Here is a 15,094-nt window from a genome sequence, read left to right as displayed (position 1 = left end):
CATGTTCTGAATTGTATGACATTTGGAGATTTTCAGTGAGGTAGCATTGTGCATCTACCGATAAACAAGTAGCAATGCTACGATGATTTTAAAGCTGACAAAACATCTTATCCCTATGAAACAGCACCATCATCAACATTATACAGCATGCTCCGCTGACTGACCCGTATTGTTACTTTTCACTTGGTGCTTGCTTATTTTCCTACACGAAGCTACCCTCAGAGCAGGGGTGCGGGCCATAGGTGAGCCACATACAGGTACAGCTCAATCAATTAGAATAGTGTTGAAAGCTAAATTGAGTTCGGTAGTTCAATTCAAAAATTGAAACTCAGATTCACGTATATATATATATATTTATATATATATAAAACAAGGAAGACAGATGGTTTGAAGGAGGCCATATACAACCCCAATTCCGATGAAGTTGGGACGTTGTGTTATACATCAATAAAAACAGAATACAATGGTTTGCAAATCATGTTCCACCTATATTTAATTGAATACACTACAAAGACAAGATATTTAATGTTCAAACTGATAGACTATTGTGTTTAGCAAATAATCATTAACTTTGAATTTTATGACTGCAACACGTTCCAAAAAAGCTGGGACAGGTGGCAAAAAGACTGAGAAAGTTGAGGAATGCTCATCAAACACCTGTTTGGAACATCCCACAGGTGACCAGGCTAATTGGGAACAGGTGGGTGCCATGATTGGGTATAAAAGGAGCTTCCCTGAATTGCTCAGTCATTCACAAGCAAAGATGGGGCGAGGTTCACCTCTTTGTGAACAAGTGCGTGAGTAAATAGTCGAACAGTTGCAAGGAATTTAGGGATTTCATCATCTACGGTCCATAATATCATCAAAAGGTTCAGGCAATCTGGAGAAATCACTGCATGTAAGCGGCAAGGCCGAAAACCAACATTGAATGCCCCTTGACCTTCGATCCCTCAGGCGGCACTGCATCAAAAACAGTGATCAATGTGTAAAGGATATCGCCACATGGGCTCAGGGACACTTGTCAGTAAATACCAATCTCAGTAAATACAGTTCGACGCTACATCCGTAAGTGCAACTTGAGACTCTACTATGCAAAGCAAAAGCCATTTATTAATAACACCCAGAAACGCCGCCATCTTCTCTGGGCCCGAGCTCATCTAAGATGCACTGATGCAAAGTGGAAAAGTGTTCTGTGGTCCGCGAAGTCCACATTTCAAATTGTTTTTGGAAATTGACGTCGTGTCCTCCGGGCCAAAAAGGAAAAGAACCATCCGGACTGTTATGGACGCAAAGTTCAAAAGCCAGCATCTGTGATGGTATGCGGCTGTGTTAGTGCCAACAGCATGGGTAACTTACACATCTGTGAAGGCACCATTAATGCTGAAAGGTACAACAGGTTTTGGAGAAACATATGCTGCCATCCAAGCAATGTCTTTTTCATGGACGCCCCTGCTTATTTCAGCAAGACAATGCCAAACCACATTCTGCACGTGTTACAACAGCGTGGCTTCGTAGTAAAAGAGTGCGGGTACTAGACTGGCCTGCCTGCAGTCCAGACCTGTCCCCCATTGAAAATGTGTGGCGCATTATGAAGCGTAAAATACGACAATGGAGACCCCGGACTGTTGAACAGCTTAAGATGTACATCAAGCAAGAATGGAAAAGAATTCCACCTACAAAGCGTGTGTCCTCAGTTCCCAAACATTTATTGAATGCTGTTAAAAGAAAAGGTGATGTAACACAGTAGTAAACATGAACCTGTCCCAGCTGTTTTGGAACATGTTGCAGCCATAAAATTCCAAGTTAATGATTATTTGCTAAAAACAAATAAAGTTTATCAGTTTGAACATTAAATATCTTGTCTTTGTAGTGTATTCAATTAAATATAGGTTGAACATGATTTGCAAATCATTGTATTCTGGTTTTATAACTCCACAACCACTCAATTTAATGCCCTAGGAAAGGTGAGTGTCATGATTAGAAAAGACGAATCCCTGAAAGGCTCCTCTGTTCAAAGCAAAGCTGGGGCAAGGTTCACTAATTTGTGAACAACTGCGTGAATCTAACAGTTTAAGAACAAAGTTTCTCAACGTACTATTTCAATCCCTTAGCTGCTTTAAAAACTGGCATCTTGTGTAAAAGAGTTTCCATGTGGCTTCAGGAATACTTCAAAAAACCATTGTTAGGTAACATAGATCGTCGCTCCATCTACAAATGCAAATTAAACTACCATGCAACGCGAAAGCCATATATTGTATCAACAACACTCAAGACATGCCGCCGGCTTGTCTGGGTCCGAGCTCATCTGAGATGGACTGACACAAAGTGGAAAAGTCTGCTGTGGTCTGACAAGTCCACATTTCAAATTGTTTTGAAAAAAATCATGGACGTCGTGTCCTCCGGGCCAAAGAGGAAACTGACTAGCCGGATTGTTATCAGCGCAAAGTTCAAAGGCCAGCCATCTGTGATGGCATAGGGGTGTGCTAGTGCCCATCGCATGTGTAACTTGCACATCTGTGAAGGCACCATTAATGCTGAAAAGTATATACAGGTTTTGGAGCAACATATGAGTGAGTAATCCTTTGACTTTAAAGAAAGTTATATATATATTTTTTTTTTTTTTTAATAATTCTGTCATAATTCTGGCATTTAGCAAATAGAAATAATTTTGGTAAGCCTAATTGACCTAGAACAGGAAAGGTTTTGTCTGATTACATGTCAGACTGAGAAAAAAATAGTTTTTATATATAGTGGATGTAAACATTTGGTTACAATTGCATCATGCGAGCGACATAGTGACAGGAGGAGCAATTAAATGCTCTTCCACTACACTCCAGGAAGTACAATTAAGTACTACCTAACCTAATTGACATTTTTGATAGAAGGTGTGCCTGAGATTTCTCTAATGTAAAATGTGTCCCTTGACTCAACAAAACACTGCACTACACAGCTAGATCTGACAAATCCAAAGCAACAGGTGGTCCTAGTCTTCTTTTAGAAGGCTTGCCATCTTGAATTAGTATTTGTGCAAACTCACTGCAAAGTTGCACGTTCGGTTTCAGACAGTTGGTTGAATAAATAGTGATCAAGGTGTGATTCATAGCAGTAGCCATAACACGTGTTACTGTGATGGCCTATTTAAATCACCCACCAGACCTCATCATCATCCTCTTACCTTTGAGCTGAGGCAGCGTCGAAAGCTCCACCGGGGCGATCTGAGTCCTGTATTGAGACGAGCTTGGAGATTTTCTCTGTTTCTGCGCCTTCCTAACAGACTTTCTCGTAAATCCGTCCACTTTCTCTGATGCAGAGATGGCCGACATTTTGATGCGGGAGGCGACAACAGCCTGAGGACGACCGGCGTAGCCCTCCTTGTCAGATTCGCAAAAACAAGGTCTTCTCCTCAGTGTGTTTCCCCCCTCCCCCCAAGGGTTCGCATCCGCACAAAAATGTGGAGCAACCTGCGCAACTTGACGCTCGCCTCCTGTCAAAAAACTGCGACGTTACTCAGCGTGCTCCGACATTCTGTGTCGGTGTTGAGGACGCGGCATCTTATGTTCAGCTTGCTGTTTTCTGGAAACGATCTTCGACAGGCAAACAAAAATAACCAAACTCGACATAGCCCCTTTAGAGCAGCCAACAAGTCACTCGGGTGTGAAAAAAATGGTCGTGGACTTTCTCGGTGCGTAATTTCGTTTAAATAGTTATAACATAGCGACCTATACCCTACAAATCCAATTGCATTCCAGCGGTAAAGTTGGCGAGAGGTGTGAATATACGACCACTGTAGCTAACAGCCACCTAGCTTGCCTTGCTTGTTAGCATAGCCGACTTTGGTGGACACTGTACTACAGATTCCTCCACGATCGAGATCCAAGGCGAAAAAAGTAGTAGCTCCATGTAAGCCGTGTGGCTCTTCACACAAGAGGAAAAAGAAAATGAGAGTTCACAGGCCGCTTTTGTTGCTGAGTATTTTCACTCGCGGTCGATGAAGTTCAAATTCCCTCTACGCCTTGAACGCTTAAAAGTTAGCCCCGTGCCCAGTGGTGCCACACGGTCTTACTTACGTCCCCTACCGAAATGACGATTGTGATTACCTTTCGACACCTCCCGCTAATGCGAAATATTTTCTTCGATGTGTCAAATTGTCAAACGCCCGCAACGAGTCGGCAGCCATAAACAACCCCAGCAGCACCGCTGTGTCGTTGTGTTTCGACCTACAGTACTGTTAGGTAGACTCACTGCATTGCTTGACGGGTTCATGACTGATGTCTCCATCAACCAATCACGAATGTGATTGTACAAAACAGGAAACTTTTTTTAACCAGTAGAATAGAAAAACGAGCGGCCCCTAACACGTGACACGTGAAAACAAATACAGGCACGGTAATTTTCAGAGGTAGCAAATAGACATTAGATTCAAGTAATCTTAAAATATGTTAAACTATTATAATTTAATTAAAATTGTAGTTTGAAAAAATCATTTAAAAGGGTTTATATTAGTACCGTTACGTAGGCTGCATTGCCCGACAGATTCTTGATTGACATCTCCAACAACCAATCATGAAAGATATTGTATAAACCAGGAAACTTTTTAACCAATTGAATAGTAGAACGAGCTGCCCTAACACGTTACACGTAAAAACAAATGAAACTTGTGTCTGAAGCTCCAGTACACAGTACATTATCTCTTCAACTTATTTCATATTGTGTTGGCCCCTCCTTGAGCTGTCACCTTGGTGGAGGGGTTTGTGTGTCCCAATGATCCTAGGAGCTAAGTTGTCTCGGGTTTCACGCCCCTGGTAGGGTCACCCATGGCAAACAAGTCCTAGGTGAAGGACCAGACAAAGCACGGCTCCAAAAACCCCTATGACAAATAAACTTAATGGATTTAGGTTTCCGTTGCCTGGACACTGGTCACAGAGGCCCCCCTCTGGAGCCAGCCCTGGAGGTGGGGCTCGAAGGCGAGCGCCTGGTGTCCGGGCCTGCACCCATGAGGCCTTCTTACAGCCCGAAAGGATAACGTGGGTCCCCCTTCCCATGGGCTCACCACCTGTGGGAGGGGCCATAGGGGTCGGGTGCAGTGTGAGCTGGGCGGTGGCCGAAGGCGGGGACCTTGGCGATCTGATCCCCGGCTACAGAAACTGGCTCTAGGGACGTGAAATGTCACCTCTCTGGCAGGCAAGGAGCCCGAGCTGGTGTGTGAGGTTGAGAAGTTCCGTGCCTCCATTGCTGAGGCAGCCGCCCACAGCTGTGGCCGTAAGGTGGTCGGTGCCTGTCCTGGTGGCAATCCCCAAACCCATTGGTGGACACCAGAGGTGAGGGATGTCGTCAAGCTGAAGAAGGAGTCATATCGGGCCTTTTTGGCCTGTGGGACTCCTGAGGGAGTTGATGGAGCGGAATGCAACTTTGGTGCTCGCTGAGGCAAAAACTCGGGCGTGGGAGGAGTTCGTGAGGCCGTGGAGAACGACTTCCGGACAGCTTTGAGGAAATTGTGGTCGACCCTCCGGCGTCTCAGGAGAGGGAAACAGTGCACCATCAACACTGTGTATAGTGGGGATGGGGCGCTGCTGACCTCGACTTGGGACGTCGTAAGTCTGGGGAGAATACTTCGAAGACCTCCTCAATTCCACTGACATGCCTTCCCATGAGGAAGCAGAGTCTGGGGTCTCTGAGGTGGGCTTTTCCTATCTCTGGTGTTGAGGTTACCGAGGTGGTTAAAAAGCTCCTCGGTGTGGATGAGATTCGCCTGGAATTCCTAAAGGCTCTGGATGTTGTAGGGCTGTCCTGGTCTCTGCTTTTTGCAGATGATGTGGTTCTGTTGGCTTCATCAGCCCATGATCTCCAACTCTCACTGGAGCGGTTCGCAGCTGAGTGTGAAGCAGCTGGGATGAGAATCAGCACCTCCAAATCTGAGACCATGGTGAGGTGTTCCAGGCATGTCCCACCGGGAGGAGACGCCGGGGACGCACAAGGACACGCTGCAGAGACTACGTCTCTCGGCTTGCCTGGGAACGCCTCGGGATCCCCTCGGAAGAGCTGGATTAAGTGGCTGGGGAGAGGGAAATCTGAGCTTCCCTGCTAAAGCTACTGCCCCCGCGACCTGACCTCGGATAAGCGGAAGAAAATGGATGGATGGTGTTAGTTTATTATTACGGCATTTAAATTGAAATTTTAAGAGAAAAAATATATTTCAAGGATTTTATTTTGAAAAATTGTGTTGCAAGTTTAAGGAAACCAGATTTAACACCTTTTTTTATATTTGCTCACATTTTTAAAAGTTCTGCCACAATATTTCTGATATTAAAGTTTAAAAAAAAATGTTTTAACAGTTGATTGCCGTTATTTTTTAAGGACAATTAAGGGGTTAATTTTGGGAACTCAAGTTGAAGGATCTGCTGACACCCTGACATTCCAATATGTTATATCATGAGGACTACAGCTTAATTTAACAAAATATCACTGCTACCCATGTGGGTGGTTAATAGGTTGGAACATAAAATCTGACTGAAAATATGAAGCCAGGAACACCATTTACAGTTTTACAAATATTTTAATTTTAATAGAAATCTGCCCACTCAACTGTGCGTCACAAACACACCATGCAACAATCACTTGCTGTTTTGTACATAACAACTGGAGTATTTCCTCGAGAACAACAACAACAAAAATACACAAAAAAAAATGCTGAGCAGATAAAAGCTGATGTGCAGCAAGGAATAATTACACATGTTCATAAAAGGGCTCCAAGACAGTGAATAAAACTGGTAATTTAACTTTTACACTTCATGGGACAGATCTCAAAAGTCTAAATGTTTTTGCATAAACTACCTCATAAAGTCGTGTCAAAAGCAGATCGTAAATATAGCTTGTCCCAGTAAAAGAATTACTCAGCAAAAATTCCACCATAAACTTGTCAATCCGACACTCTGAACAGCATCATAAAGGTTTATGGGGCACTTACAAACTATGTCCCAATAAATATGAAACGGTCAAAGGTTGTGCCACATTCTAGATGTGTATAAACATATCAAGTTAAACGAATGAGTGATGTTACAGTACAGTACAGATGTTACAGTACAAAGCAGTTTGTAGTCTCCTGTTAAAATCACCTTTAATACAGCATCTCAAACAGAAACTATTGGATTCTAAAAAATCTCCGTAGGTCACTCTGTGGGTCTCCTTGTGAAATAGGAGGAGATTTTTTTCATGTTCTGTGGCGAGCTCAAAGTCTGAAAAAGTAGATTAGAGAAAAGGGTTACACTACAGTTTTCATTTCAGTCATAATTTACCTCATGGCCTACAAATTTATTTCAGAATTGTGACTCTCGGTGAAGTGGCAAAAGCAGAGCGTGATTTTCTCGACTGGCAACATATTCCGAATGCCTGACTCGTGATGGCCGGCGTTAACAGCAGGAAACAACCAATAGAAATGGTTCTCTCTTGTCTCTTATTAAGTGCTAGTTAAGCTACTGTGTCATGCAAGTCTGCAGTTTATACAGTAGGTCATTAAACAGCTGAGTCTGGTCCAGATCCCTGACCTTACTATACAAACCCAGACTTATCTTATCTTATTTGGACTAATGTTTGTAATTTACTCAGTGCAACTTTGCAGGGATTCGTGGTAGTGATTGCATCCATCCAGGAAATGCATAGACCAATCATGTGCCTTTTAACTCCTCCCTTATGACTCAGTCAACAAAAATACTTTAAGTTTAACATGTATCTCAACAATAAATATTAAAAAGTGTTAGGGTACTATAGAATTGGATCTTTTTCTTTTTTAAATTGACACTCAGTCGGTGATGACAAGTTATATGCATTATAAGCAGCACGGTGGGGAATAGTGGTGAGCACGTACGTCTGCCTCATAGTTCAGATGTCTGGGCTGCTATTCCAACTCCTCCCAAAAACATGCATGTTGACAATGAGGGCAATAAGAACAAGCAGTACATGGGTGCTATACAGTACATTATGATGTTCAAGACAAGACCAAAAATTGGATCTCTTTAAGGTTTAGTTAAGGACCCTCAGTGTATTGTTTGACTACAAGCACAACTTTAAAAAAAACATTTATGCACTTGTTCTTACCGGTGAAGTTGGCGTCTTGCCTGCTTGTTTTTTGGCAGCACTGGGGCTTCGGGGGCTACTAGAGCTTCCTCTCATCTTTTGGCCCATCACTGACAGCCAGTCTGTCACTTGAGGGCTGGAGTTTTCTTTGCCATTCTGTTTTGATGATGCTCTCCCTTCCTCAATACGATTGTCTGTCTGTAGCAGACCCTCCTGAGCTGGGCAGCAGATGCCTGACTGGGCCCGGTTCCTTTTGGCAACATGATACAGTTCTGAGACACAATCGCACTGCTTTGCGCCCTCACATTCATCAGACGAACTGTTGGCAGTCTCCAGCCTGCGTTTGGCTCGTGGTGGCGTAGGAGAGGTGCAGTCCTCCGGGCACTGTGGACACGGACTCAGAACCTTACGCAGGAGAGGGCTTTTCTGGTTTGGAGATCCTTGTCTCGGGGATAGCCATGATTTGATGGAATGTGGGGTTCTTTGACAATTAGAGGCTTTGGGTTGCTGAGACTGGACAGGTGAAGTAGTGCTGGAGGGTAGAGGCAAGGCAGCCACATTCGGAGCACAAGCAGCGAGACGCGGAGAGGCCAGCCCTGCAATGCTCTCGGCTCTCGGGTCCTTAGCAGGGGTTGACTCAGAGTTGTTTGAAGGTTCTAGATACACAACAGAATCAAACTGAGAGTTAGCAAACAATATGAGATATGACAAAGCGCGAAATCACAAAAATGACACCAGAAAAAAAACATTTAGTTTGAACCTATAGCGATAGCTATAAATAATTGATGGATGAATTGTGTTACAGGGTTCGGGGATGTTTTTAATGTACTAATATAGTTGAATAGTCACGTAGCGCAACCGGTTACAAAGATTGTCCTTACTGTGTGGACTCTTAGGACGTGCCCAGCCAACGAGATTGGCCTCTCCCACTGACGACTGTGCGCCGTCCATTTCACGATGAAGGCGCCAGATGCGTACAGTGTGGTCATCAGAGCAGGAAGCAATCTGGAATGAGAAGACAGAATTTTAAAAAAGAAAGGCAAAAGTACAGTGGTGCCTAGAGATACGAGTTTAATTCATTCCTTGACCATGTTCGTAACGCAAAACTCTCGTACTGTATCTCAAATCATCTTTCCCAATTGAAACGAATGGAAATGCCATTAATCAGTTCCAGCTTCCAAATGAATTTTTTTAATGAAAAAAAATAGCACTCTACATATATTGTACTTTATTAAACAAAAGACAGTGATGGCATAAACAAATAGATTTAAAAAGTTTTTGTCACACTTTCTCTTTCAATGCACAAAGTACAGCTGATTTTGATGTGTGCGCTCTGGCTACCTGGGGGCAGTATAAGACAGTCATACGAATATACTCGAATCTAAACTCAGCTCCTCTCTTGGCTTCCCAGTATGGCAGGAATATTAGTTATTCTTTACAGAGGATAAAGAATATATGCCGTAGAATTCTCTTTGTGTTTGTTTAGCTTGTTTCTTGTTAAGTTTAGCAGTAACTTTCATCTGAGAGTGAAAAAAAAAACTTCAAGCCTTTTTTTTTTAAGAATATTTACGAATTATATCTGCCAAACGGCCGCTTGTTGTGAAATAAGGTCACAAGTCAAAGCAAAAAAAAATAAAAAACATTAAAAATTGAAATAAAATGGGTTGATTGACAGATTATATCTCGAAAAGCTCTTAATTCGGGTCACTCGTACCTCAAGGCACCACTGTAAATCAATCTTATGTAGTTGTAAGGCCACCTGGTTTGCTTGAACGGTTGCAAGTATACGACAGTACACAAAGTATCATACTAGACCATCATCTCACCTTCGTGAAGTCTGTTGGGCACCATGCAACAGATGTCACTTCCTCACTGTGGCCTTGAAGTGTCATGGGAGGAAGCATGGGATCAGAGATCTGGAATGAACAAGTATATGTATTCTGATCATTTATAATCATGGCAAATAAAGGAGAATCTACCATTCTATTTTTCAACATCATGAAATGTACCTTCCAGATGTATGTGTGGTTGTCACTTGAACCACTGGCCAAGAACTGGTCATCTGGGCTAATTGTGGACTTGATGTAAAAAGATGAGTTTTGGTGGCCATTGAACATTGCCTCTGTGGGAGAAAACATTGGAATTAATATTATAAACACCATCGCAGGCCAAAATCATTTAGCCACCTTCGCAGCAACTGTTAAAATAAGTTATTTTTAAACTGCATGTGTTGTAATGAATTTCATAACAAGTCAGTCTTGCAAAGACACAATTGAATCTTCTTAAGTCGAATGTCCCTGAAGTTGTACAATTTGGCATTTGAGCAACATTTTGGGGAAAATATGACACTAAATTTGGACAAAACTTCAAAGCTCAAACTGAGACTTCAAGTCAGCAAACATTTAAAGATGAACTGTTTTTGATCACTTACTCAAAACAATGGACCAGCCTCAACCAGGGATATTAAAAGATGAATGTGGGTATAGAAAAAGGGGCAAATATAGTCCATAAGTGTTCTCTCATTCAAAGCAGCAGGTCTCCAGTAGGGCCTCAATGCTGTTGTCCAATGTGACCGTGTGTGTCTACATTCGCTATAAAATATAAGAGTGTGCTGTTGTTTTAATGTTTTACAATGGTTAGCTTCTTTTTTAACACTTGTATAAAGCCATCATCCTTTATTAATGTTAATATTTTAGTTTTTCGTGTTTATATCTTAATATTCACAATATTATTTCTTTTTACAGGTGTGACCGTCAAAAAAAAAAAAAGGTATTTCAAATACAATTTGGACATTTATTAAAAGTTACATGATAACAAAAGTTTGACCCTGGATTATTTCCATAATTTCCTATGGCTAAAATGATTCAAATTTGCAAACAAAATGGGAGGTTGATCAGCATTATTTAATATCCCCCATTTATTTTAATATATCTAAATTATCAATGTCTATCTGTCCATCTATTCATTGCAGATTCGAGAGTGTTCCGCTATAATAAAATTAAGTTTTACCAGCAATAAATATTGGGGAAAAAAAAAAAAAGTCCTCAGTATTCTCTTGCTGTACTACTTTTAGTTATAGCGCCATCTAGTGAGCGGTACCGGTTAAAAAAAAATAACGACACTGGGAGTCACCTATTTTGTTAACGAATACATACTGTGAGTGTAGTTGTTGATTTACCTGGTGTAGTTTTTATCCCACTGACATTGAACATGTAAATGTTATCATCGGTACAGTTGCACATGATGTTAGACCTTGTGGAGTCCAGGACAAGCCCAGAATAACCTGGAACAAAAGCAAGATAATGCATTCTATATCACATTCACTGTCCTTTAAAAAGAAGTTATGTGAGCACTAGTCAAAAGTGCAAAACTAACCAAGACGCATGCGCATTGAAGAACCAGGATATGGGTATGTCTGCAGGGCTACAGGATCGTGATGGTGTGCAGTGTAGTTTTTCCTCAGGTCCCACATTTTAACAACTCTTTTAAGGAATAGTAAAATAAACATGTTTAACCTGAAAGTTATTTCACAAAGAATGTTGAATGTTATGTAAGCATTTGAGGGGGTGGGCCTCACCCATCAACTGCTCCCGAGGAGATGAGAGTGTGCTGATCTTGAAATAAAACCACAGTGACACTCTGCTGGGTGTCCTACAAAACATGTGAAGGTCAGAATTCCTGCAACACAAGCCTCTAATTGAACAAATCTTTGTTGAGGAAACTCACAACACTAGGAGCCATGCCACGGGTGCTGAGTCTTCTCTTCTTTGTTTTCGATGGGGGGTTTGTCTCTGCTTTGTTATGAGCACCCTGGATTTGTTTCATCGGTTTGTAGAAACCATCTGAGAAAAAGACAAATTACGACACGTCCTATTGTCGACTCTCTCCCTTTCAAGTTAAAGTATGATGAAAGAAAAATCTAAATTGTACCTTTTTTGCTGCATCTGGTATCCCACACCAAAATATTTCCATCTCTTGCACCGGTACAGAACACAGCTGTGAGAAGACAGATAATCTCATCAATATTTCTGCTATTGAATCTGAATAGGGACCTGCATAATAATGAATGAGTCAATTTATGGACCATTAAAAATACTGTCAATTGAATTGGTTCTTTGTTTGAGGCAAAATGGAGCGCACTACTTGGCCACAAGCAAAAAGGGTGCTGTCGATATAGGCGCAACAGTTTTTGGGTGAGAAAAATACCCCTTCTTTTACTTCAAAACATCTATTCATCCATTTGCTAAACCGCTTGTCCTCTATAAGGTTGCGGATGAGCTGGAGCCAACTCCAACTTGACTTTGGGCAAGAGGCAGGTCAGACCCTGGACTGGTCGTCAGTCACTCGCAGGGCACATAATGTAATGACAAACAACCAGTCCCATTCAGAGCTATGTACAATTTTGCATCTTCAATGAACCTAACAGAGTACCCGGAGAGTGCAGTACACGGGGAGAACATGCAAACTCCACACAGGAAGGCCAGAGCCCAGATTTGAATCCCCAACCTCAGAACTGTTGGACGGACGTGCTAACCACTCGTCAACCATATTTTTTCACCCTAGCTAATCAAGGAAATGTAAATGCTGGAAATGCTCCATCATGCAGAGCAGTTTAATTAAATACAGTTGAATATTTGGGTTAAAAAAAAAAATGCTTAAAAGGTCCCAAATTTTACTAAACCAACTTTTTCTAGTATTTGGGATATTATATTGGCTCTATGATGCCTCAGTAAACATGTGAAACATGAATTAAAATTGTCCAGGCATTCCTGAGTTTCAGACATTTTTTTTGCAGAAAGGCCTGAAATCAAGACATACAAATTTCTCAAGCTTATCTATGTCACTAGCGAAGATGTCCGCGTTCCCTTTCTGCTACGAGCCAGCGCTGTCAACATAACAAATGTGTGCTCTCACAGGTGGGTCTGATACATGGAGGCAACCAATCAGAGGAAAGGGGGCGGTCTTAGCCAAATATGGAAAAAGCAGATACAAAACTGGGTCAAACAGAAGTAGCTGCCAGAGGGGCTTTTTCTGGACACTCGTATGACAAAACCAAGGTGTTTTTTTTTTTTTCTTAAATGAAATTTACACTTTTAAACTAAGCACATGTTAGGGAGTCTCTCTATGGATGGCTAAATAGTCAAAATATGGGACCTTTAAAATAACATTGGAAAACTCAAAAGGTATACCTTTGTCCTCTGAAGCGAATGCAACAGATTTGAGGCTGCAGAGGTGGCCCTTGAAGCTACCTAACAGCTCGCCTGACTTCACATCCCACAACCTGGCCATCTGGTCGCCTGCAGCAGTCACCTAAGGTGGATGCATGACAATAAAAGATGAGGGAAAAACAACCTTTGTGTGTAATGTTTATACATTGTTTGATAGTGAATGGTATAAGAACAAATACAGTGATGAACCAACCAAGTATTTACAGACTATGACATGCCATACGAGAATATTATAGACAACGGCTTACCAATTGAGACTCCCCTGGCACCCATGCTATGTCAAAGACGGCATTGTCATGAGCCAGCCATTCTGAAAGTATACACACAGTTAGCCTCTTCTATTCCAAAATGATGTGGCTGGGGCTACACAAAAGGTGTCAAGGTGCACCTTTCAGAAGTAGGTTTCCTCGTCCCTCTGTGTTGTAAAGCCTAACAATGCCTTCTTCATTTGCCACAGCCAGAACATCCTGAATCTCCCTTGCTGTGAGAACATGGATACAGGCGTTAAATTTATGGTAACACGCCTATAGTCATATGATGATAAATATTATGTGCTCTACCGGAGGAGAAAGATAATCCAAATGGGGGCACCGAGTCGCCGAGGTTCCCATAGGAGATGTGTTCATCATGGCAAACACACTGGTAGCCTTTGAGAAGGGAGCTCAGAGGGTACTTGGTCCAGGGATGTGCAGGTAACGCTGGAGAGATTAATGCATGGAAATACGTATAAAATTAAAAGTGTTACTTTTTGAGTCAACTTGTCAACTACTACTGTGGTAAATCAAAATCACTTGTACATCTAATTTGTTACAGGTCAATTACCTGCACCGGGGCAATAAATCAATGAAAATATAATCTTAATGTGAACCTCCAAATTTATATGTCATAACTTTAACCAATCAGTTACCCATTGTCATCGTCACTTACTGAAGTTGTAGGGAAATTGTGTAAGTAATCCAATGCACGACGGCAGACAAGTAGCTAGTCAATTTTAAATGTTAGTGGATTCATATGGAGATTGAGCGAGAATAAATCCATAAATCAGAATAAACCAGTTTATTTTTTAAACTTTTTTTTTTAGCCTACACATGACTCAACGCTTAACACGATCAAATAACAAAATAACTTTTTTTTAAAAGTATAAACTACTATCACTTCTGTTAAACATATGACTCTGATGCTCTTTCCAAAGCCCAAATTTTATCTTACCATTCTGCCTTTTTCTGCCGATGCGATTGTCAACTATTGAACGGAAAAGCATGCCTGTGCTTCAGTGGGACCCGATCTTATGATCCTAAAATATATGTATCTTAAAATTTGGTTAGCACCTTAACTGGTGCTAGTTCTCTGTGTTAATGTGGCTGTTCTTTCCCGCGAACAGATCGTCTGAACGCAGTGACTGATTTCCGCGCTCACCCAGTGTTCTGCGCTAACCATTGGTCCAAACAGCCACTTCCGCTCTGGACGGACTTCCTTTTCCGCTTTATTTGCGCCACTTGACTTTTAAAAATATAACATTACCATTAAACTTGAAAATAAATGGAAACTAAATTTGAAAATATAAACATGATTTTCTTTCTTGATTTAGTAAGTGACAGTTAAGGTGGAACACAATTAAGGCTACTCTAAAAACCTTGATTTCTTGTCTTCTAATGCGTGTGGGTTTCAAATAAGATCGGATGAGAAACACTCACTTGGATAAGCAATGTCAAATTTTATTATAGTAAATGGCATGGCCAAATGTAATGTATTTACAGACACCAGCCCAGTATAAAACACAAATAAATATACAGGCA

At 41.5% G+C, this 15,094-nt stretch overlaps 2 protein-coding genes across 2 annotated transcripts in view; both read right to left on the bottom strand.

Moving 5' to 3' along the window:
* ppp2r5a (protein phosphatase 2, regulatory subunit B', alpha isoform) overlaps positions 1–4,292 on the bottom strand; it is a 28,725-nt gene extending 24,433 nt beyond the window's left edge. Inside the window, exon 1 of the mRNA XM_061754214.1 lies at positions 3,176–4,292. Coding sequence (XP_061610198.1) covers positions 3,176–3,323 — 148 coding nt within the window. The 5' untranslated portion in view covers positions 3,324–4,292. The remainder of the gene's footprint in view (positions 1–3,175) is intronic.
* A 2,251-nt stretch (positions 4,293–6,543) lies between these two features.
* Positions 6,544–15,072, bottom strand: dtl (denticleless E3 ubiquitin protein ligase homolog (Drosophila)). The gene is made up of 15 exons (XM_061754500.1): positions 14,508–15,072; positions 13,859–13,996; positions 13,687–13,779; positions 13,547–13,608; positions 13,260–13,380; positions 12,001–12,066; positions 11,797–11,912; positions 11,648–11,721; positions 11,446–11,552; positions 11,249–11,353; positions 10,080–10,192; positions 9,897–9,986; positions 8,952–9,075; positions 8,092–8,726; positions 6,544–7,232 (listed from the first exon to the last, which is right to left on the bottom strand). The coding sequence occupies exons 1-15, from the start codon at positions 14,557–14,559 to the stop codon at positions 7,167–7,169; spliced, it is 1,962 nt and encodes a 653-aa protein (XP_061610484.1). The 5' UTR covers positions 14,560–15,072; the 3' UTR covers positions 6,544–7,166.
* Positions 15,073–15,094: the final 22 nt, after the last annotated feature.

Source organism: Phyllopteryx taeniolatus, chromosome 18, assembly GCF_024500385.1.
Source record: "Phyllopteryx taeniolatus isolate TA_2022b chromosome 18, UOR_Ptae_1.2, whole genome shotgun sequence".
NCBI lineage: Eukaryota > Metazoa > Chordata > Actinopteri > Syngnathiformes > Syngnathidae > Phyllopteryx > Phyllopteryx taeniolatus.
The sequence above is the reverse complement of the archived record's forward strand: the minus strand, read 5'-3'. Positions and strand labels throughout refer to the sequence as shown.

Bases quoted from the DNA above. Each gene is read 5' to 3' on its own strand.
- dtl (XM_061754500.1), bottom strand. From the start codon at position 14,559: ATGCTTTTCCGTTCAATAGTTGACAATCGCATCGGCAGAAAAAGGCAG. The intron at 11,354-11,445 runs GTTAGTTTTGCA...CTTTTGTTCCAG, and splicing joins TTCAATGCGCATGCGTCTTG to GTTATTCTGGGCTTGTCCTG. The intron at 9,987-10,079 runs GTACATTTCATG...TGTTCATTCCAG, and splicing joins ACCACACATACATCTGGAAG to ATCTCTGATCCCATGCTTCC.